The sequence below is a fragment of the Triturus cristatus genome, chromosome 4_1 (genome assembly GCF_964204655.1).
Source record: "Triturus cristatus chromosome 4_1, aTriCri1.1, whole genome shotgun sequence".
NCBI classification, from domain to species: Eukaryota; Metazoa; Chordata; class Amphibia; order Caudata; family Salamandridae; genus Triturus; species Triturus cristatus.
Window position 1 is genome coordinate 672,520,918 of NC_140585.1, and position 17,433 is coordinate 672,538,350.

The following is a 17,433-nucleotide window of genomic DNA, read 5'->3' on the forward strand; positions in this document are numbered from 1 at the left end:
AAGCACTGACACTGCTACTTGGCATGCCCTCGGTGCAGATCCTGCCTGTAGTCTGCCTGTTCCTGAAACAAAATAGCCAAAATCTCCCCCTTAAACCTGAAGGACAGTAACATGAACCTGAAAGTTTCCAAAATCCCCCCAATCATTTAGAGGGAGGTAGCCCTTTTTAAAGAAGTAATAATGTTAACCACTATCCCTTACTGTAACAACAAACTTTGCAGTTATAAATAGGCAATTGATTAAAGAGATAAAGGTGAGAGTCTTAACTGGCTGCTGAGCAGCAATGAAAGAGGAAAGCGGGGAGCCTCTTTATACATTGCATATTGTGTTATGGACTCTTAGTGACTGATTTGTTATTCTGCTTCCCGTGTTCTGGAAAACATAGTTGGTTTGTTTTGAGCCCTTATGAGGCTACTGAGCTATAATAAATGGAAAAATTATTGCATAATCCTCACCTTCGGTCCTGAAATATAATGATCTCAGAGCCTTGAGACTATAAAGCCTATTTCACTGGATGGGCTAGCAAAGACATTACTGAAGCTTTCATCCTTTTTTGCAAGCTCTTACCTCTGATGAATGGACCTGCGCCTGCTCGCTTTCTCTGATCGTGTTCTATTATGTACCTTATTGTATTGCTCTAATAAAATGTATCACTAGTTCCATTATATAGAAAATAAAACTTAAAACTGAACTCTAGACCTAATTGTGTGTTTATTGAAGGTTCTGTTCTTTTCTTTTTCTTTTAGACCCAGGCAGCCTCGCAGGAGACCTTAGAACAAATAAGAGCAACTAACGATGCTTCACTTAGAAACCAAATGGAACACAGGATTAGAGACCTAGAATCGGAGTTGAGCAGAATAAAAAGCACACAGCATGACAGCATGTGTCAGAAAGAATCGACTCAAAGTGAGCTGGATAGATACAAGGACCTTTACTCAGAAGAAATTAAAGTTAAAAAATCTTTAGCAGCAAAGTTGGATAGGTAAGTCAGTACTTTTGTTTTTTCCTCTAACTGTATCTAATTTTTACATTCAGCACGGGTGAACTTGATTGTAGCTGAATGGAACCTCAGTGATGGTCTTTGAAACATGTTCCTGTGCTCTGCACACTATCCAGTCCCCCGCCTGCGGTAGGTAGACATGGCCATTATTCCAGAAACAATTTCTTAAAGTTTAACCGTCCTGTGAGAGACGCGTGCTCCCACATTTTAAACTTATCACAAAAACGGCTGCAATAGTTGTGATTTCCGTCTAGGTGAACCCCACACTGTGGCCTCTACTGGTAGGACCTACCTATACGACAATAGGAGGATGCAATGCTTATTAATCGATTGCCGTTCGCTACCCAAACATAAATTGGAAATAGCAGACCTTATCTCCGAACTTTGGCCCAATGCCCTCTTTCTTAACTGAGACTTGGCTAACAGAAACCTCGGCTCCTGACATACTAGAGGCAGTGTGCCAAAACTATGCTATACTTCGTCTTGACCGTCCCACACTCAGAGAAAGGGTGCTTGCGATAATTTCTTAAAGTGCAGTGCCAGCTGCCACCAACCAATATTGCGAATTCTGAGGCAGCTTTCTTTAGCCTTACTCTTAACAGTAAGGTTACACTGACTGGGTTTCTAATCTATCGGCCACCGGGATCACCAACGACTTTTGTTAAAAGCTTAGTTGACATGATTTTGAACTATGCAGTCAAATATGCTAATTTCACAGTTTTAGGGGACCTCAAAATTCATATAGATAATAAGGACTTCCCGATCATGAAAAACCTAATTGAAGATTTGATTATGTTCCAACTTACTCAATTAGTTAATGACCCCACACATGATCTGGGCCATATTTTGGACCCCATCTTTACCAACTGTCACTGTTTAAAAGTAGCCGAACCCATCCCGGTGGTGTGGTCAGACCACCACCTGATTCCTTTTGGAAGTACGGAACCCTTACAGGCAGGGGTGCCGCCCCAAAAACCCACCTCTCATAAATGGGCCCAGATTACCCCTACCGCATTTATGAGGGCCCTAAACTCCCATAGACCAACTCTTCTAAAATGTCCATCATTATCTCATATACAGATCAAGGGGTGGATTAATCTAGCATTAGACTCTCTAGCACCACTTAAGCCAATTAAAAGTAGGCATGCTAAACCTTCCGCACCCTTGTTCTCAGAGGCACTCCAAGAAACTAAGAGGTCTTGCAAAAAGCTAGACCGAGTATGGCGCAAAGAATAAAATTAACACCATAAATCTAAATACCTTACAGCCTTAAAGAAGTACCACGAGGATCTTAAGCAGGCCCGTGCAAACTATTATGCCCTACAAATTAAACACTTGAAAAACTCCACCAGGGAGCTCTTTCAGGTAATTAAGTCCCTCACCTCCCTAGGACGCACCTCAGTGCTACAACAAACAAATGATGGACGGAATGCTGACAATGCAGACATTCTCCCCCAGTCTCTGTACTGGGGTGAATGTATGACATTGTTCTGCGTTCTGTCCATCAATTGTTGTTTTTGCATTTGTCACCCCGAGTGGGAAGGGTATGCTCAGACGTGAGTCCCTTGCTCTCCATGCCACTGGAATCAAGCTATCCTGGCTGACGAGGGCTGAAAGCCCGAAACCGGTCCTAGGATGCTTGTTTCCAGTCCAGGGAGGACCTGGCTTGGCAGTTCGGGCTGGACTGTTCCCATGGGGCACAGGGTCAAGACTGATTTGCATATGGCTGGGTTCAAACTGGAATGGCATGGTGAGCAAAAAAATGATGGATTTAGGCCCAGATCTCTGTACTGGGGCGAATGTATGACATTGTTCTGCATTCTGTCCATCAATTGTTGTTTTTGCACCTCAGTGCTAGTCACTCCATCTACTGAGAGCTGTGATCAAATTGCAGTCTACTTTGTGAACAAAGTTAACAACATCTATACTTCTTTCCCGGAGAGTGCTAGGACTTTTAAGAAGCTTCTGCTCTCCAGTACTCCGCTAGACACCCCGGGAAAACTCCTCAACTTACAACCTATTTCATAGATTGATAGTTTCAGGCTAATGCTTAGAGTCAAATCTAGATCCCCCCTAGACCCTGCATCCCCAGCTATCCTGGAAAAGAGCAGTGCTGCTATTGCTCCAGTCCTAACAGAACTACTCAACTTGTCTTTCTGCACTGGCCTAGTCCCGAAAGACTGAAAGCAGGCCATAGCCATCCCTGTGCTCAAAAAGCCCACCCTAGACCCATTACAGCCTGAGAACTTAACTCATCTCATTACTCCCCTACTTTGCAAAGGTGGCGGAGAAGTTCTTCAACCAAAAACGAATGCAGTTTGTAGAGGAACAAGATCTCCTCCATGAGACACAGTCTGAATTTAGACCCTTTAGCACAGAATCGGCGCTACTTCTAGCTTCAGACGCAATACGCAAAATTGCTGATGATGGTCAAACGGCAGCTCTAGTAATGCTTGACCTGAGCGCCGCTTTCTCTACGGTCTCCTATGGTCTGCTACCTGACAGACTACACCATGCAGGTATAGGAGGTCTGGTCCTGGGCTAGCTGGCGAGTTTTTTGGAGGGTCGCACCTTTCAAACTACTCTGCAACCCTATGTTTCATCTACTCAACAACTGAAACACTGGGTGCCTCAGGGCTCCGCCTTGAGCCTAACCCTCTTTAATCTGTATATGCGGCCATTGGCAGACCTGCTGGACAAATATGGCATGAAGATAGTACCATATGCAGAGGACACGCAACTGTCCTCACTTTGGCCCAGGACAAAAGTAAAGCGGCAGAGGATTTTAAGCTCTGCCTGGAGCACATTGCAAATTGGATGAAACACAGCTGCCTCAGGCTACATGCCAGCAAAACAGACATCCTAGTGGTAGGAAAACAACCCTCCATCTGGTCCTCGAGGTGGTGGCCTATGTTGTTAGGATCTCCACCTTCTCCGAGCCAGAAAATTAAAAATCTTGGAGTCTGGTTTGACTCCACCTTATCTTTCTTTGATCAGATTTTAGCTCTTACGTGTACTTGATTTGGGATCTTAAAAATGCTAAAAAAAAAATCCTAGGACTTATCTGAGACGATGCTAGAAAGACAGTGGTACAGGCTCTCCTGACATCTCGACTGCACTATTGTAATGTCCTCTATCTGGGGGAACCAAAAAAAGAGCATATATATGCTCCAATGGGTGCAAAAAGCCGCAGCTCGAATGCTTCTAAACATCCATAGGTTTTCCCCAACAGATAGTGCTTTGGAGATGCTCCACTGGCTCCCTATTGAGGAGAGGATATCCTTCAAAGCCCTGTGCTATGTCCACAGAATACTGCAGGGCAAGGGCCCGAAAGCTCTCCGCCCATGATACACCCCTACTTCCCCACACACAGTCTGAGGTCAACGGGACCAGACTCGTCTGCATTTCTAAATTCAACAGGAAACATTTCGGAGGTATCTCTTTTAGGTACCTGGCAGCCAAAAGGTGGAATTCTCTACCTACATAATCTGAAAGAGACTGTAGTTATAGATTCTTTACCTTAGAAATTACCCCCAGGCATCAGACTGGATACGGAGACATTTTATCGTAGCAGTACCCCTGCGCGTCAGTGGGTGGCGTCGGTGGACTCTGGACGCGGGACCCAGTTCGTTGTTGCTTTCCCGCTGTGTCTTTGGAGCCTGCTTGGACAGCTCCGAGCTTCCCTCCCTTTCCCGGAGCCGAAGCGTCCCCTGCCCAGCTTCGTGCATTTTATGAAACGCTGCACTGCATCTTTGGGCAGCCCGACTCCGCAGGCGCACCTTCGGGCCCCACAGACTTAGCTGGGCCTTCAATGCCAGCGGCTGCAGCCCTGGCACCAGTGGGCTCACAAGGATCCAGGCCTGGATCCAGATCAACGCCAGTCGACCTCACGGTACCTTCCCCGATGCCGATTCCAGTTACGACACCCGATGCTGGTTGTGCGCCCAACCTGCGTCGACCCCCAGCCTCGCCCCTGACTTGGATCCAGTGGACGACTGATGTCGTTACCGGTGCCGGAGGGTACTTTTGCACCGTTGTACATCCCTGGCGTTCCTTATCGCCTTGAGTGGCAGCCATAGGAGGACTGGGAGAGTCTATTGACCCTCTGGCTGACCAACTTGAAGAGCCAGACTGGCGAGAGGTGTTTGGTAATGCCAGTGGCCTGAATACCTCCCCAGACCTTGGAATGCTTTCTCCCCCTACTGTGACTATGGAGTAGGGAGCTTCCTATGCTAGGGCGACTGAGGCCTTGGGCCTCGAGCTTCCAACTGTGGCAGTCAGGACTAACCTCCTGACAGAGGTGTTTCAACCGGCAGCAGCCTCTTCAAAGCCCCTGCTGCCTTTTAATGAGGCCATCACAGACAACCGGGCGACCCACTTTTCGTCTCCCAACACCCAACCCCTGAGAGCTTGGTGGTCCAAGCCTCTTCCTCGAAAGGCGCATTCCCTACTGCTCCCCCAGATATGGAATCCAAAAGCTGGACCATCTTGGGAAGATGTTCTTTTCCGCCAGCTTAGGGTTGCGGTCGGTGAACACTGCATCCCTCTTGGGCCATTATACCCACACGGTGTGAGATACAGTTGCGCAAGTGCTGCCACAGTTCCGGAGGAGGACCGGGCCGTCCTCACCTGCACAGTTACTGAGCGTTGAGATGCTGCTAAGTTCACCAGCTGGTGTGGGCTGGATACCAGCCGACTCTCTAGTTAGAACGGTTTCCATGTCTGTAGCCCCGAGGCGCTACACCTGGTTGAGGACGTCTGGCTTTTCTGGGGATGTCTAATCCACCCTTTTGGACATGCCCTTCGATGGCCGTCGCCTGTTTGGTGACAAGGCGGACTCAGCATTCGAACGCTTCAAGGACTCTAGGGCTACGGCCAGATCCTTGGGCCTCGCGGCACCCTCTCACACCATGCAGTCTGCCTTTCAAGGCTACAGAAGGGGTGCCCCAACATGTTCCAGCCAAGGCCACAGGGTCAAGACTGATTTGCATATGGCTGGGTCCAAACTGGAATGGCATGGTGACCAAAAAAACGATGCATTTAGGCCATATCTCTGTACTGGGGTGAATGTATGACATTGTTCTGCATTCTGTCCATCAATTGTTGTTTTTATGAAAGCTACCCAGCCTATGCGTGGCCGTGGACATGGGACCCGGCTATGTGAGTCTGGGGGCCAGGGGGAGGGCCAGTCCACCCTTACCCCCCTGCAGCAGCCTCTAAACCTTCCTAGTTCGATTTTTTTAGGTCCACCAGAGGTCAGTGGGAGGATAGATTTGCATCACCTCCCCCACTGGCAGAACATCACGTCTGACAGGTGGGTTTTGCAGATAGTCTGAAGGGGCTTCTCCCTCCCCTTCGACAATATCCCTCCCTCCATGCAACCAGCACTCCATTGCATGTCGAAGGATCACTTGGCCCTTCTCAACCAAGAAGTTATGGCTCTCTTGGCCAAGGGAGCTATCGAACGGGTCCCTGTGCCAGAAGTAGGTTGTGGTTGCTATTCCCACTTCTCTTCTTTCTGGTACCCAAGAAGGACAAAGGCCTGCATCCTATCTTAAACCTCAGGTCCCTCAACTGCTTCCTCCGGAAGGAGAAATTCAAAATGTTAACCTTGCCTCAGGTCTTGTCTTCCCTCTACCCTGGAGACTAGATGGTAACATCGGACTTGCAGGACCCCTATTTTAACATCCCCGTTCTGCCAGCCGACGGGCATTATCCACTGTTCATGGTAGACCACGGACATTTCCAGTTTACCGTGCTCCCCTTTGGCCTCACCAGCTCCCCTCAGGTGTTCACGAAAGTGATGGTGGTGGTTGCAGCTCATCTGCGCAGATCAGGGGTGCCAGTCTTTCCCTATCTAGACGACTGGCTGATGAAGGGGTTCACTATCCTCGTGCTGAAGTCACACCTGACTCCCTCTCAGAAGCTCCTTTTCATCAAAGCAGTTCTGGATACAGTGCAGTTTCGGGCCTATCCTCAAGCGCACCGAGTCCAGGGTATTCGGGCTATGATACCAATGTTTCAGCCTCTATCCCGGATTTCGGTGAGAATGACCCTGAGGCTGCTGGGCCTCATGGCCTCCTGCATCCTGCTGGTGGATCATGCCAGATGGCATATGCGGGCTCTGCAGTGAGACCTGAAGTTCCATTGGGTGTAGCATCAGGGGAATCTTTCCGATGTGCTCCAGATCACGTCTGTTGCAGTGGTGGCTCACGAACCAGGTTTGGGAAAACGGCAGATCACTTTCCCCTCCCCCCAACCAGAGTTCACTGTGGTGACAGATGCGTCACTCCTGGGATGGGGTGTCCACATGAGAGAGGCTGAGTTCAGAGGCCTCTGGTCTCTGGTGGAGTCTGGGCTCCACATCATCTTTCTGGAGCTTCGGGCGATCTGTCTCACACTGAAGGCATTCCTTCCTTCTGTCAAAGGAAGAGTAGTGCATGTGTTCACGGACAACACCACTGCCATGTGGTACAGCAACAAACAGGGCGGGTGGGGTCGTGGACTCTGTCAAGAGGCCCTTTACCTTTGGATATGGCTGGAACATCAGGGTACATCCCTGGTGGTTCAACACCTGGAAGGTCCCTGAACGCCAGGGCGGACAAATTCAGCCGCCAGTGCATGATGGATTACCAATGGCGTCTTCACTCATAGGAGGTGCAAGGTCTTTTTCAGCAGTGGGGAGAGCCTTGGTTAGATCTATTCGCTGCTGAAGAGAACGCGCAATATCAGCAGTTCTGCGCTTTGGATTTTCCAAGGCGGCACTCACTCGGTAACGCCTTTCGTTGCAAGTGGAATTGCGGCCCCTGTACGCCTTTCCACCTGTACCACTTCTACCCATAGTGCTGAAGAAAATAAAGCGCGACCGGGCCCAAGTCATTCTTGTGGCTCTGGACTGGGCACGAAGAGTCTGGTACCCCGAGCTCTTGAGCATGGCCATCGATCCTCCGATCAGACTGCCCCTTCAGGAGGATCTTATGTTGCAGCACCAGGGGACGGTCCTCAATCCCAACCTGTCCAGCTTCCACCTCCTTGCATGGAGTTTGAGCTGCGACAGTTGACTGTTTTGTAATGTCATCTTGGCAGCCAGGCGTCCCTCCACTAAATCGGTAATCCCCTTTCTGCCCCTCTTTCAGAGGCTCTCCTCTTCATTATCGCTTTGACCCAGCAGGGCTCTGCTCTGGGCACCCTTAAAGGCTATTTTCGGCCATTTCAGCCTTCCTGATCAGCCTTCTCTTTTCAAGTCCCCTATTGTAAACAAATTTCTGAAGGGCATAACTCATCTCTTTCCTCCTCCTCCTTTCGTAATGCCCCAGTGGGACTTGAATATTGTACTTATCTTATGTGTGCTCCTTTTGAGCCACTACATAATTGTCCTCTTCGTCTTTTTTCTTTAAAGACTGCTTGCTTGCTCGCCATCACCTTTGCTCGCAGGGTGAGTGAGCTTCAGACTCTGTCTTCCAAGCCTCCCTGTCTTACTGTTAATCTCGACAAAGTGGTTTTTCGTACTAGGCCCTCTTTTCTGCCCAAAGTGGTTACCTCTTTCCACATAGGTCAGACCATCACATTGCCCACCTTCTTCCCGCACCCTTCCAAAGAGGAGGAGAGACTCCACTGTCTGGACCCAAAACGTGTGCTGTCCTTCTACCTTGATCGCACTAAAGAATTCCTGGTGGCGATCAACTCTTCGTGGGTTATGTGGGCCCCAAGAAAGGTCTGGTCGTGCACAAACGTACCATCTCTCAATGGGTTGTCTTATGCATCAAGATCTGTTATTCTTTGGCAAAAAAGGAAGTTGGACTGCACACTCACTCTACCAGGGTGACGGCAGCCACTACGCTTTGGGACGTGGAGTTCCGCCGGTTGAAATCTGCCAGGCAGCCACGTGGGCATCCCTGCACACGTTCAGTAAACATTACTGCCTGAACAGACAAGTCCAGAGAGACGGCTTCTTTGGCCGTTCTGTTCTCCAGGCCTTTCTAGTATGAACTTAGTTCGCAGACCCACCGCCGGGGTTGGTATTCCTGGGGTATCTATTCTAAGGTAAGGAACTATAGCTACAGTCTCTTTCAGATGAACAAGTTACTTACCTTCGGTAACAATGTATCTGTAAGAGACATACGTAGTTATAGATTCCTACCGCCCCACCTATCCTCCCAGTTCTGTGAACTGACTTCTAGGGATAGGGACTCCCTTCCAGGGCCCTAGTTATGTGCACCAGTGTTCAGTGTCTTGCATGGCTCTGTGCTTCTGGCATGGAAAGTCGTGTCAGAACTGACGTCAGCACTCAGAGGCGGCGTCTTAAGTAGACACCACAATGTCATCCTGGCGACCACAACGTCGACGACGGACGCGGAGTCCACCGAAGCCACCTACTGATGCGCAGGGGTACTGCTACGAACAAATTTTGCCGGATCCAATCTGACGCTTGGGGATAATTTCTTAGGTAAAGAATCTATAACTGCATATGTCTCTTACAGATGCATCGTTACCAAAGGTAAGTAACTTGTTCCTTAAGACAGGAGACATCAGAATTAGCTTTTAGGAAGCAACTCAAAACGTGGCTGTTTAGGAACCCTTCTTGTCAACTATGAGCTTAGGCTCTGAATGGAATTCAGTGCGGGGACACTCAGTAATGGAGTAAGCATTGCGCTATATAAACTGCCATAACATAACAATTTGGCATGGAAAGTAGCTGTCGGCATCAGAAAGCCCTCGAGATTGAGGGACAGAGTATCCAGTCCAAGAGTTTGCTGAATAAAAATGTTTGACACCGAAGTGGACACTGACGTCTAATCAAACCTCACCCTCAACACCTACTACTTGAGCACAGTCTTAGGAAAAGGTCCAGGCAGCCACAAGGCAATGCACCATTTACAATGACCCGCATTCTCACCATATACTAGCAAGACCGCTTGCATCAACAACAGTTACTCATACAAAGCCAAACATAATTTTTAGGATGCTTCCTCCAGTGACATGAGGGCTTATCCTACTCCAAAGAAGAAAAAGCCTGCAACAAGTTTGCCCTCCGATCCAGACCCACGTCTGCGTGTCCCATTCTGACCCTGTTTAAGAACACTTTTCAGATTCAGTTTCAAAATTATCATAATAAGGGTAATAAGTATGATGCCTGCAAGATTATAGCTTTGACCCTCATGATAACATGCCTTTGGAACTGTACTCAGTCAATGCATCACTGCCAGGTGATACCACTGTTTATCACTGTCATAACATGAGCATCAGACCATAAGGTCCTGATGCACGTAGAGGAGGAGGATTTCTTCATAGAAACTCCGTTCGTTTTTGCCAATGTTAAAAACTATTCTCAAATGCTCTACCTCCAATTTTAAAGACCCCACCAGGGCAATGATTCCTCTGTAGGAAAAGAAATCAAACCAGCTCCACAAAACAGTTTTCATTAGCGAACATGCTCAGCCACTTCTTTGTGGTGCACACTGCTAGAAAGGGACGTTTCTTGCAGGACACTGGTGAAGCCTCCTCCAGGCAAAGAAAGCAAGAAGATACGTGCAGCAGACAGAAGAGTTGCATTGGATGCAGCCACTCAGTGACCTATCACAGGGTTAAAGGAAATGAACAATGTAGATCGTTCAAGAAGGCAAGCTCATCTCTAATACCATATACATTGTGCCTTAGATACTGTAGTTAATATCTCAAGGCAAATATAACAACAGCTTCTTTTACACCGCAGTGCTTGCTTTAGGATTTGAATTTCAAACCTAGTGTGCCACAGTACCTTATTGAGTTACTGTTTCACAGAGAGCATTTGCTTGCTGTTGGAAATTGGGTTAGTGTGTTAGGGGGTGAAACCCTCCTCAAGCAGCAACCACAATTCTTGTCAGTGTGAAACACAAGCAAACCCCAGATTACCTTGTTCTTAACCCCCTGGCAGCTTGGCATAAAATGCAGTCAGGCTATTTATGTTGCACTTCAAACAGTAACAAGGTGAAAACACAACACAAGAAAAATCCCACACCAAATTACAAATATAGAGTAAAATGTAATAAGTTATTTGAGACTAGAACGACAAAAATACAGTCAGTAGAACTGTATATATGACATTTTAAAGTTGTAAGTAAAAACCGTGCCTAGAAGAGCAAAGCACCAGCTGTGGTTATCTGCTCATGCCAGTCTGGGACAAAGTCACAAGTTCATGCCGACCTCAATGGAGCTTGGGCCAGATACATGGACCAAGTTAGACCACTAAACAAAGATCCGTAGATCCTGGTTTGTGAAGCGTTGAGAGATCCTGTGTTGAGGATGCATTCCGCTGCATCGGTTCCAAGGAGATGCGATGCGGAGTTCTACATTATCATCCAAAATGCCATTGACGAGGAGCTTGCAATGTGAAGGCCTGCATTGAGGATGCTTTGTACAGCGATGGTTCTGAGGGGACTGAGGACAGCGATGCAAGGTCCGGCATCAGGCAGGCGGTGAGCTGCAGTGGTTCCAATGTGGCTGCAAGGAGATGCATCGCGCCGCGGCGGTTCTGCTTACAGGACCACAGCTAGGCTTGTAGAGCAGGCCCTCTTCTCAGGGTCCAGGACTGGGGTGCCACAACTTGGGTGGGCACAACTCATAGCAAGTAGAGTCCAGGTGCTGGGTTCAAGATAGTTGAAGCCTTTTCTGTCCCTGAGGCTCTGATCAGGAATCCAGCTAGCTAGGCCTTGGGGTCACTTTGACGGTACTGGGATCAGGAAGCAGGTCCAGTCCTTTAACTCAGGGAGCAAGGCAACAGAGTAGCAATACTTCTTGCAGAGCAGCACAGTAGTCATTCTGAATCTTCCACAGTCCATAGGTGTGCTGAAGAGTTGGGTGTGAGGGTCTATTACTTATACCTGGTGCCAGCTTTGAAGAAGGAGATGGTTATGGAAGTTTCCACTCCCAGAGGTATTTGGAATTTTCTGCCGCCCTGCACTGTCCCCAGCCGGCTGGGGTCACAAAAGACTAGTGTCAAATCCTTTGTGAGTGTGCTCAGGCAGAGCCTTTGTGATGTGCAAGTGTGGCAGGTGACAGCTCCTTCCATACATCACGTTGGCGATGGCCCATCCTGCCAACTCCTATTGCCCTTTGTCTCACTGTCAGGGTAATGCACAAAACCCAGCTGCCAGCTATGCCTAGTCATGTGACCCAGGACACAGGCAGCAGGCACCAAATGGTTAGGACAAGAAAATGCCAATTTTCGAAAAGTGTCAGTTTCAGAACTGTGATTTAAAATCCTACTTTACCATTAAACTTGATATTTCTACCTTCTCCCAATTTAAAGGTGTCTTTCATTAAATGTAATCAGCTAACCAAATGTTATCTCATGAGACAGGCAGTCCTTGCAGTAGTAGTGAAAGTGTTTTTCACTACCAGGACATGTTAAAGTTAAAAGTACTTTTCAAACTTTTTAAATACACTGCACCCCGCCCTATGGACTGTTTAGGGCCTAATCTAGTTGTGACTTATATGTATTAAAAAGGAAGGTTTAGGCCTGGCAAAAGGTTTATTTTACCAGGTCGATGTTGCAATTTAAAGTTACACACACATGCTGCAATGGCTGGCCTGAGACATGTTCAAAGGCTACTTAAGTGGGTGGCACAATACGTGCTGCGGGCCTACTAGTAGCATTTAATAAACAGGCTCTGGGTACATGTAGTACCACTTTACTTGAGAAATAAAAGTAAATAAAATGCGCCAATTGGGTGTGAACCAATTTTACCATGTTCCAAGGAGAGAGCACACACCCTTTATCACCGGTTAGAAGTGGTAAAGTGTGCAGAGTCCTAAGATCAACAAAAACAAGATCAGCACAAAATGGAGGAGTAAGGCAAAAAGTTTGGGGAAGACCACCCTAATGCTGTTAGGTCTAACAACTTGGTCTTTAGATGGACACAATGTTTGAGAAGCACCTAGAAGTGAAAATAGGCTTTCTTAGAGGGCCAACTAGGATATCTTACAAAACAGTCTCTTCTGCTTCATGAGCACAGTATCAAGCTCAGCAGCAGTTCTTTCAGGAGGGACAATAAGCTAAGCATGAACAAGCCAGTGAGAGCTTTTCAAAGGAAAGAGCTTAGGGAAAGGAATAGGTGCCCAGGGTAGAGGAATCTCTGCCTTTCCTTTCACGTGACTGGATTTGGAAGACCTAGTGTTGGTACCACCCAGTGTAAAACACAAACTGATGGGGCCAAAAAATGTACTACCGGGCAGATAGTATCTCGACCCTCAGCCACAAGTGACCATCAACAGCACATCTCCCTGTTGGTTTGGGGCACTCATATATGGCAGCACTCCATAAATGGCTAGTGGTCATCGCAACAATGACTCTTCACATCATCGTATTGGACCACAGGGTCACATCATTTGTTACTTGACCCTTTCTGTCCCACATATGCCACAAGGTGTTCTAATTCACACAGTTAATGGGACAGCAGTGTATTACATACAAAATCAAAGGCCACATACTTTCCACAAATGTCTGTTTCCACAACAGAATTGGCATTTGGCAATATGTCGTTAGGTTCACTTGCTGCCAGGGCATCTACCAGGAGTGAACAACTACTACGTTGATCTCAGAAGGAGCCATGAAAATAAACACAAGTTGTAGATCAACCCCAAAGGTGCTCAATCAGTGCTTCCAGTTTTGATGTACATTAACTGTATGTTGATGTACCCACATCCCCATCCCCTGGGCGAATACCTTATCAATCAGTTGGCCAAGAAAATTAGCCGAGGCATTCCCCCTACTACTTCTGTTACTTTGTAATCAGGAAAATGCATTTGCTCTTGTAGCCCCAACATTTGCAAGGCAGGCATGGGTCTTTCTACTTCTTGAAATGTCCATTCACCCGCACAAGAATTTACGACTGAACCCAGACTTGCTCATATAAAGCAATGAGTCTTGCCATTTGGCGCCTGAAATCCTAGAACTCTAATATTTATAACTTTCTCAGGAGTGTACTTAAATATCGAAGGAGGCATAAAAAGTGAAGGAGATTTATCCATTACTGCACCTCCTCCAAGATATAGCCATTGCAAGCTACTGTACAGATACTATATGTTATTGTGCACTTGCTAAGGTTAGGGCAGGCATATTCCTTAGTTAGATTATATTTGCTGACGTTAGGAACCTATTAAACAAATATGTGCTGTCAAACTATTTTCAAATTACCAGTCATTTAAGACCATCCATAAAGTCTTTGAAAGGGCAGTTCCTTCTAGGATACCTCATATGCCATTATGGAATCTTGCGTTTGCCTATATATGACTTATGGGACCACCATTTATGCTGCCCTTATAAAATAATATGATTGTCCTTATACGACTTATGGGCCCACAATGTGAGCCACTAAGTTAGTGACCTTTGTATTGAGCCTTTTATACAAGTACACAAAGACAGGTTCATCCTCAGGAATCATCCTTGTTTTTTGCAAAAAGTCATCTTCAATCAATTGATTTGCCTTCCTTCTCACAGGCACCGACAGTAGCAGAAAGCTTTACACACATTAGATATTTACAGAGTGTTAATGTAATGTAACAAAACTAAGTCCATTAGGAAAACAAAACCACCATTTGTGGCTTTTGCACCACCTCACTCACAACTCAGTTTCAAAATCAAGTATATCCAGATGGATGTAAACTGTATTTAAAATTGATATGCCAAAGCAAAGTACACATTAACAGCTGTGCCTAGAATACACACTCCTCTTAAAAAAAGGGCCACTTTAGCCTATTTAGGCAATATGTCATTAGCTGACAGTTGCAAAGAAAAGAAATATGCCTGTCTGTTCACTATTTTAATTACTATGCATTGTTCTGTGGTCATTCATTCGTGCCAAAAGTCACAAGTGGGATGAACTGTTCTTGAAGCATTTTTTCCACACTTCTTTCACTTGCAAGCCATCCCTTTAGAGAATGGGTGCTGCTTTTTAGTACACGCAAAGCTTGAGATCTAGAGCTACCCATACTGTATATGGAAAAAGTTACTTACCTGTAACAATTTTCAGCTTTTAGTGCTGTAGATGCATTTTTTATTTATTTTCAGTTACTATACACTATACGCCTTGAAAACGCAAATGGAATAAAAGCTTACAATAAGTCTAACCACTGGCAGTCGCTTGGGTAGCATCCCAACCCATCAGTCTTTTGCCTACCGTGCCATCTCAGTTTGTTTGGACCCAACCATATGTGAGTCAGTCCTGGCGCTACTCCAGTACAAGTGGTTCAGCTTGAACTACCAGCCAGGTCTTCCCTGAACTGGAACACAAGCATCCAAGATTGCTTTTGCCCTAATTGGGGCTTCTCAATCAGGTGGGGCTTGGTTCCAGTGGCACTCTGCTCAGGACACACATCTAAACATATCCTTGCCACTTATGGTGTTACATCAAACACACAAAAGGTGATGGGAGGAATGCGTGCTATAAGTCAAACCACTGGCAGTCGCTCGGGGTAGCATTACAACCCATCATTCTTTTGCCCGCCAGGCCACCTCAGTTTGAACCCAGCTATTGCTACAGTAACACTCCGCTTTGGAATTATTTTCCTGCCTCCTGTGCGTCCTCCTCTAAAATCTAATCCCGGACTTATACTGAACCACTGGCCGTCATTAATGGACATACGCTATTTATCTAGCTGAATCCTCAAGAGATCGCCCACATGAGATTGAGACATGGAAGGCTTTATAAATTGTACTTTTGATCGAGAGAAGGGTGTATCATGAAGGAACACCTTCCCCGACACACGGTGCGGCTGCACCGCTTTGAGGTTGTGTATTTAAACAAACCCACTCTCTACCATCCTAATGAAGACCTGCATGCAAGGTCTTAATTTATCTCATACAACAGTCTGGTCGAAATGTTGACAACTTTAACCCTCCAAGCCTGTACTGACTATATATATTCCTTTGAGGGGGTGTGTTTCTGATTCAGTCACCGTTCTTTTTGAACAAGGAAAAAATATCAGTGTATAAATCTCTCAGACTGGCTTCTTTGCTCTGGCTAACTTCAGTTTCTCATAGCCATGGACTTTGAATTATGATTACTGTGTGAACAGTTATTAAATCTTTGTACTTTCCTTTCTGATCACTGCGCACATGAGCACTTCTATAAACACTTTTCTTTTCACTCCATTTGGGGCAATCATTATGGAACAAAATCTTGGAGTATTGTATATACTATGAATGATTTTGATATATAAAATTCGGTTTGATTATTTAAAATAGCATTAAGTGTGATTTATTCATAATCTTGTGTTTTTCGTTCACCTGCATTGCAAATTAAATATTGCATTTCTCTTGGATTACATGCCATAGGACCACACTGTTTTATGTACCATATACTATCCAGGTCCTATCGCCGTCTTGGGTTACCCCAGTAATTTGTTACATTTGCACCTATAGGCTCTGCTCTAACCCATCATCGTTAGGGGGATACAGATTCTAAAGGAGAGGAATCTGCAATTTGAAGTATCCATTAGAACAACTTACTTACCTTCAGTAAAGGCTCTTTTTGAGGGATACTTCTATCCACAAATTCCTCTAATTTTGAATACTTCCAGGTGCTAGACTGGATAGAGAGATTTGTTCTCAGCAGTGCTCCTCTCGTGCTGGTAAGTGGTGCCATACAGCTCTGCTCTCACTTCATAACGTCCAACAGCGTTGGAGCGGAGCCACATATAAGTGGTACCACTGCGTGCGGATGTCAACTTAATGCTTTGCACTGCCCTTTTATTACAGATCTGGAACTACCCTCCCAACTTTGTCGTTTTTCCAATTACGCTAAAATGTATTCAGACAGTGTATTAGGGAAGAAACCTGCCCATGAAAACAGCCGCATTCAAGAAATGCAGCAACTCCGGGAAACAGATATCCATCACAGACCCACAAGACCTGTGCCTATGATGCTTGGGCTCCAGTCACGACTCAGTCACGTGATAAATGCACCCTCATGAACCTGAAGGCAATCAGAAATCAGGCAGCAAAACTTTACATCTCCAAGCCTAAGAAGAGGTTGCGTTTGAAAGAGGGGTTCCACTTCTGCTCCAAGTCATGGGGATGTTCTAGGTCACGAGGTCATCCCCGCAAAGTCCTTTTCCTGCTTGAAGGCTTTTGGTAAGTTAAAAATGCACCATTAGTGCAAGAAAGTCAAGCTATACTTGTCTTAGTCACGCCAATGAAAGTCTTGCAAGAAGTCGCAAGGGTAGTTCTCAAAGAGCCCGTCAGCTGAATCTCAGTCAGTCCCGGTTTTGGTCCCTTCACACTGTGAATTTCCTGGTCTGTAGTCAACCTCGCATCAACTTGTGACCATCAAGGAGGCAATGCTATAATGTTTTCAGATGCTAAAAGCTCCACATGGTGTGCCTACAGGCACCACGGAGCCACAGAGTCCCAAAAATTAACTTCCACCTGCAAACCCCACCCTGACTGTCTACTC

The 17,433-nt window shown here is 46.3% G+C and overlaps 1 protein-coding gene across 11 annotated transcripts in view; it reads left to right on the forward strand.

Moving 5' to 3' along the window:
* The window catches only part of ANKRD26 (ankyrin repeat domain 26), a 1,120,330-nt gene that overhangs the window by 948,188 nt on the left and 154,709 nt on the right, over positions 1-17,433 (forward strand). For all 11 annotated transcript variants that reach the window (XM_085653113.1, XM_085653117.1, XM_085653121.1 and 8 more), the window contains one exon: positions 747-982. In XM_085653113.1, the coding sequence (XP_085509239.1) occupies positions 747-982 (236 nt within the window). The remainder of the gene's footprint in view (positions 1-746; positions 983-17,433) is intronic.